Source organism: Mercurialis annua, linkage group LG3 (assembly GCF_937616625.2).
Source record: "Mercurialis annua linkage group LG3, ddMerAnnu1.2, whole genome shotgun sequence".
NCBI classification, from domain to species: domain Eukaryota; kingdom Viridiplantae; phylum Streptophyta; class Magnoliopsida; order Malpighiales; family Euphorbiaceae; genus Mercurialis; species Mercurialis annua.
The window spans coordinates 62,223,415-62,230,828 of NC_065572.1; the positions used below are offsets into that span (position 1 = coordinate 62,223,415).

The window sequence follows — 7,414 nt, forward strand, 5'->3', positions numbered from 1 at the left end:
ACACGACAAAGTAAGTCAAAATATACATGAAGTGCACGGTTTTGGTAAAAGAACTAAAAATGACAAAACGGCATCATTCTTCTCTTATTCGTAGCTTTTTCAAATTTTCGAACCAAATTTGAATCGTGTAAAAATTCAAATATAATCGATTCGTCGTTTATCTCTTCTCTTATACCACGGAGTCTTCTATACCGAAACAATCAAACTGAGTTTGAGATGAAGAAAATTTATTTTTAATCTATGTGCAAACGGAATATGTCTATTTTTAAACGGGACTGGGTACATATTAATCCACTATTTTATTAAAAATGTATTTAATTGTAAAAAAAAAGGTCAATGGTTAAGGTTATTTTAATTGGATATGATTATGAAATTCACCTGCAAAGGACCTATAGTGTATAAAATTCACTATATTATTTAGAATAGATTAATGTGGCTTCCTGGAATCTGTTACTTTTTGGACTTGGCTTCTAGGAATTTAAATTATATACAAGTCATTGATTTAACGTGTCAAGATGATCATGTTTTTTTTTAATATCTGATCTCCCAATAAGCAGTTTCATTTTTTATATATTTAGGAAGTAGGACCATTAAAATCAGAAAATAAAGGGAGAATCATTAAAACAGAAATTAAAGATAAAACTAAAAGAAATCGGTGGATATTTTTTCATTATTTTCTCATTCTTCTCATTTCTCTAACACCTTATTAGATAGTTCATGAATTTTTTATGGACCGGATCTAGATAAGTATTTCCCAAATCGGTAATTGAAAAAAAAACGTGATGAAATAATTATAATTGATACAAAAAGATAGATACAACCACTAACGAAAAATAATTAACATATTTAAAATTATAACAAATTAATAAATTTATCCCGATTTTCAAAAAATTATTTTGGTATACATATATTTATCTATCCATGGCTTTTTCATGTTTGCCATATTTATTTTAATTGATCTTTCAATCGTATCATTTAACAACATTATCTTTTCAACTTTTGCCGGATACACCTACTATTTATTGGTAATTGATATAGCACGATATTATTCATTTATATATACACAAAACAATCATACATGCATACAGTATTTTAAAAACCGGACCGGCCGGTCAACGAAAATTCAGCTGGTGGTCTAGTCTAAAACATTAAAACCGGATTTTTTTGATTGAACCGGTAAAAACCGGTGTTGAACCGGTGAACTGGAGATTGAACCGGTGAATTACCGGTAACCTCGACTTTTTATATTTTTAAAAAAATTGTTAAACCGGTTAAACCGGTCATTGAATAGGGAACCGGTGGCCTCACCAGTTCAGCCACCGGTTCAATTTTTAGAACACCGCATGCATATATAACCTCGTGGCCGCCGACTTTAACAAATTATGGTAAAAGTTGAAAAATGGTGATATGTGGTAAAATATAAAGATCGTATGTAGACTTTTGGCAAGCATCTTAAAATTGTGGCTAAATAAGTGCATTTGACCTTTTTTATCTTATTTTAAAAAATTGTAAATTTTTCTCTAAATATGGACTAACTTATTACTAAACTAACCTAAAATACTTAATTGTATATCTTTTTTTATCAATTTAAATCATTCATCTTTAATATCCACAACTTTAATATAAATAACTCAAAAAATAAATTGTGTTTAAATTTATTTTATAATATATGTGAGCGATGGTGCTTTTAGAGTTACGATTCGCTCAGACTTATGATCACTTTAAAGGTTAAAATTGGAATTATCCCTATCTGAGGTAGGAAAAGAGGGTGAATAATGTAGGTTTAAACAATTAAAAACTTTGTTTTCAAAAAAAAAATCAAAAAATTTGATTAAATGTTTAAAGAAAATAGATTTGAGTTTAGAAAAATGAACACGATATTTAGAGTGGTTCGGATTATAAATCGATCCAACGTCCACTATTCAATTAAAGATTGAAATTGTATAATTCACTAAAATAGGTGCTTAATCTTACACCAAACTAATTACAATTTTTTTTTATAGAGTTAAACTCAAACTCACAATAGATTGGTTTTTTAATGCTAATTAAGAACCTATAGTAATGGTGAAACAATAAATGTTTATTAATAATAAAAGAAAATCAATCAATATAAATTGATGCACAATATATAAAATAAAAAGAAATTGATTGTTTATTATTTGAGAGTTTGTATTCAGATGTGATGGTTGAAGGAGATTTATATTCCACAATAATTTTTAGAATTTTCTAGAAACTTTAAGTCAATTTTTTGCTGTCAGGACGAAGGTCGCGTCCAAGATTTTATATGCCAGGCCCGCGATCTCTAAAAAAGTATTAAAGTGCTTCAACGGTCGATGCCATGTGGCGGCCATATGTTGGAAAACTCAAATGTATGTGTTGGAATTTCAACGGATCTATAGGCGACCTTATAGTTTGTGTTTGTGAACTTCCAAAATTGTTTGAAGAAAGTTGTTTTGCTAAAGGTCACACCCATGACTTTTTAGTTCGTGGTTGTGAATTTTGCTAACATAAGGTTTGCACACGAACTTTTCTCTAGACCGAAAGAAAACCAAAAACTTGATCTGTCGCTAGAAGTCTTTGAATCGTTAGTGTTTTAGGATGTGTTTATACACTAAAAAACAATATTTAGATTTTTTTTAATTGATTTTCAAAGTCAAAGTTAGAGAGATCAAAAGGACTTGATCCAACACCAAGTAAAATATATCATGTTATACATGCAATAAATTTTTCATCAAATTGATTTTCCAAAGTAAGATCTGGAAGATAAATGATTGGAGATAAGTACATAAAGAAAATGTAAACATGCATAACATTTATGACTGAAATATGACTCGATTTGGACTGTCATAGTAAACAAGAAGAAAGTACTCTGTACTTCTCAACAAACATATAACCCTAGAGGTTTCGAACACATAATGGATAAAAGCGGATTTTATTCCAATTACATGTATGAATCCTAAACCGAATGTAAAAGTCAGATTGATTTTATATTTACCGTCTTGAATGTTTATACAACTACGAATTACATATTTCATGGCTGTCCTAAGGTTTCTATGTAATTAATTAGTCTGAAACTAAATTAACATGATTATTTGATTAAACCTGTTAATAATGGATTTGTACATACGTTCAAAGCAATAAACATTATTTACATACCCAAAACAGTAGATTTAGGATATGATCAAAAAAATAGTAGTTGTTCCTCTTGTCAACACTAGTCCACCGGTCCAAATCGGAGTTGATTCCGAGTCCAAACAAAGTGGAAAACTCTAGTATAGGTTATCGGGCCGAAGATCTGACATCATGACCCATGATGCCATTGATGACATGGAACATGGCGCCATTGCTATGGAGGTGGCATGATGACTGGGATAGGTCCAGGTGTTGGTAAAAATACGCAAGCGTACGTATGCCAACTTGTAATACAGACTGCGAAGTCCGGATATCGTACCCACAGAGAAAGCTCTAAAGACAACTAGTTAAAGTACTCGATTCGAATAGCCGAAAAGATAATTTTTGTTGGTTTTGTAAATTAAAAGACAAATATTGATAAATGTAGATTAAATTAAAGTAAAGCTGTAATTCAAACGGTGTTTTAACAATAATGGAAAAAGCAGGGATTATTAATCTTAGTTATGCTGTTTACTTGATTCGGATTATGGATTATATGGTTCTGATGACGTTCGAACTAATCTAGAGCACCCAAAATTCTCTCTCGAGCAATTACAGGCAAAAGCATTAAACTAACTAATATTAGGTTAATTATTCACTCTCGCACAATGATTAACTTAAGTATAAATCGATTTAATGATTATTAAGCAAATTCAAAGAATCCGCACTCGTTAATTCACTCTCGCACAATCAACTCCTGCGTTCTTAATTATATTGTTCTATTCCAATTTTACTCTCTCGAGCTAAAATCAAAACATATGGCAAAGACTAAGTGATCAGTTTAGGCTAAGCATTAAGCACAATAATTAAAACTCATCAAGAACACAAAACCCATAAGTCCAATTCAATTAAACAGACATAATTTCGATTAATAATCCCCAATGAAGGGTTTAGCTAGACATAATAATGAAATAACTCAAAGCAATAATTAAAGAACTCATTCTAAGATTAAATTGAATACTGAATATAGAATTGAAAATAATCGTACCTTGTTCGAAAGTAAACTAATGATAATCGACAATAAAATAATGAAGAACTTGAATAAATCGATAATCCAACAATAAGAAAACTCTAGTCTATGGTTTATGTGATTCCAAAAACTATGCGAATCTTTGTTCGATGTTCAACTCACTATTTATACGGCTCCTAACTTCATAATCTGATATTAGGTCAAGCTAGATGAAAACCCAGAAGTGCCCTTTGAGTTTCTCGGAGTTTGGAGTTAAAACGGACATTTTTGTCTTTTTCCAGTCGCAGCTTTCGACACTTACACGACCGTGTAAGGCAGTACACGTTCGTGTTCTTTATGCCTTAGCCAAATCTTCATGCTTTCAAACTTCACAAAATCATGTCCTTCGGCGAAAGTACACGTTCGTGTACTTTTGTTCTTCGAGGTAGTACACGTTCGTGTACTCTAGGACTTGGCTGAATTTCCATTCTGGCTTCCAAAACTCACCCTTCGGCGAAAGTACACGTTCGTGTACTTTTGTACTAGAGAGAAATACACGACCGTGTACTATGTGACTTGGCCAAAATCACCTACTTCCGCTTCTCGATTCTCCTATGATCCACTTCGACCTCTTGCAATCTCTGAATATCATCAAAATCACTCCAAATTACGCCATACTTGCACATTTTCCCTGAAATACTCGACATAGCAATAAGTACCCAAATAAAGCTCAAAAACACATATCAACATGCAAATACCGTATCAAAAGTATACCTAAATATAGGGGTATTTCTACCCCTATCACCAGGTAATTACATAAATAAACCTACAACTAACGACATGGCCAACAGTTATAAACGGGGAGCAATTTCGAAGGCGAAGATTTGGAGAAGCTAAGAAGGCAGAGACCACGGCGCCAGATCTCAAAAAAAAACATGCAAAAACAGTGAAAAACATATGATTAAGTTGCTGGAACTTGAAAACGATCAAAATAACATAGGGAAAGCAATTAATTAAGAACACCTTAAACATGGATCTAGAAGTGAAATTAAAAATCATAGAAAATCATGGCAGTTTATGAAGAACTCTAAAAATCCTAATCATGCATACTAATGAATTGAAATTTAACATAAATGCATAAATGAATATACTTATGATGTTTAGGGACTGATTAGGATTCTTAGAAGTAGCGTTCAAAATATTGAGGTCGTTAACACAGCATATTGGTTTCTACTGCTGCTGCTGAGCTGAACTTTCTTCTTGAAGTTCAAGTTGATGTTGTTGCTATGTTTTCTTGCTTATTAAGAAATTTCTGGATTGATCTTATGGAAGTATGAATGCTGATGTGGCATCTCAGTCCTTGCTCCTGAGCTCATGCTCTTCTTGTGTGGATCATCTCTTAGCTGGCTACAGCCGTCATTCCTTAGCTGGTTACAACTGTCATTGTAACAAACTTAGATTCCTTTTCTGTTTTAAGATTTGATAACCGTTTCTCCTTAAGTCTATAAAAGGAAGCAATGGTTCTCATTTCTCTTGTAATCTTGATTTCTGAAATTAATAAAGATTGCAAATTATTTTATGGTATGAAAGCCTTGAATGCTCTCAATCTTTTCTTTTTCTTCTAAAGCAAACAGTTTTCATTTTCTCAGTAACCAAACAGAATTTACAGATAACAATGGCAAACATGAATTACAGGCAAGAAGAATCAATCTCCGTTTCCAGTCCTTATTTTCTGCATCCAGGTGAGAATCCCTCACTTGTTCTAGTTTCAACTTTACTTGATGGAGGTAACTATCATAAGTGGTATAGATCGATGAGAATGGCTTTATTGTCAAAGAATAAGTTCAAATTTGTAGATGGATCTATTTCAGTTCGAAATAGAGATGATGTTTCTTTTGAAATCTGGGAGAGATGTAATACTATGGTGATGTCTTGGCTTTATAGAGCAGTTACAAGTACCATTGATGAGAGCATTTCTTGTTTAGATTCAGCTTATGAGATATGGAATGATTTGAGAGATAGATTTTCACAGGGAGATAATTACAGAATAGGTGATTTGCAGGAAGAGATTTACACATTTCAACAAAGTAATTTGTCAATTACTGAGTACTACACTCATCTCAAGACTCTGTGGGATGAATTACAGATTTACCTATTTGTCATTGTAATCCTAAGTGTTCATGTGGAGCTTTAAATCAGGTAAGGGACAATCAATCAAGTGATCAGTCTATTAAGTTTCTGAGAGGTCTCAATGAAAACTTTGCTCATGTGAGATCTCAAATACTGATGAATGAGGTATTGCCTCCCATTAACAAGGTATTTTCACTTTTGATTCAACATGAGAGACAATTGAACAATCCTGGAAGGCAAGCTAATTCTGAGGCTAGTATTTTTGCTGCAAAATCTAGCTTCCAGAATCAATATGAAACTGAGTCCAGTTACTCTGATGGAAATCAGTTGATTGGATATGAGTCCAACATCAATTATGTGAGAGGAAGAGGTACACCAGTTTATAGGGGAAGAGGCACCTATAGACCACCTTTTAATAGTGGTTTTCAAGCAAATAAGTTGAAAATGTGTTCATATTGTGGCTACAGTGGACACACAGTTGAGATTTGTTACAGGAAGCATGGGTACCCTCCAGGATTTCAACCTAAATACAAATCAGATAATTATTGAGCAAAAAGCACAACTTGTAATAATCCGGAAGTCGGAATCGATCCCACAAGGAGTGAATCTAGAGCGATTGATGAGAATGAATTTTAGTTGCGATTCAATTCGTTTAGCGAAACTCGAATGGTTGAAGTTCAAGTAAGATTAACACTAAATAGGCACTAAACAACTAAACAATTAAACTAACAATTCAAGCGACTAAAATAGAAACGAGTTTAATCAATAAGTAAAAGATGTCTAGGGGTTGAAATCATTCCTAGGTCATGCATACATGGTAATGGATGAATTGGTATCTAGCAAGGGCCGAGTTGTGCCTAGCGCACCGTTCCCGCTCTCTCGAGCTTCTAAGAACGACAAAATCAATCATCAAGTAATCAATTAATGCCTAACTCACTCTCGTGATACTAAACAAAACCAATTACCCAACATCAATTAATCAACAAACTCAAGGTCACCTAAATCCTAATCCACTCTCGTGGTATTACAATCTAGGCTTCTAATTTCAAAGTCTATTCACCTAACCATTTCTCAATGAGTCAAGCAAACACTAAATCATGCATTAGATAGCTAGGCTAACACAAGCATTAGGAACTAGAATTAGAACAAGCATTTAACCAATCA

At 32.9% G+C, this 7,414-nt stretch overlaps 1 protein-coding gene across 1 annotated transcript; it reads left to right on the top strand.

Annotated features, from left to right (window-relative positions):
• Positions 1–5,795: 5,795 nt before the first annotated feature.
• LOC126672815 (uncharacterized) lies at positions 5,796–6,799 on the top strand. The gene is made up of 2 exons (XM_050366766.1): positions 5,796–6,278; positions 6,320–6,799. Exons 1-2 carry the CDS (start codon positions 5,796–5,798, stop codon positions 6,797–6,799), a joined length of 963 nt encoding a protein of 320 aa, XP_050222723.1.
• The last annotated feature ends 615 nt before the right edge of the window (positions 6,800–7,414 follow it).

Coding starts and splice junctions, on each gene's coding strand:
- LOC126672815 (XM_050366766.1), top strand. CDS start 5,796: ATGGCAAACATGAATTACAGGCAAGAAGAATCAATCTCCGTTTCCAGT. Junction 6,279..6,319: donor AATTACAGATTTACCTATTT/GTCATTGTAATC, acceptor GCTTTAAATCAG/GTAAGGGACAATCAATCAAG.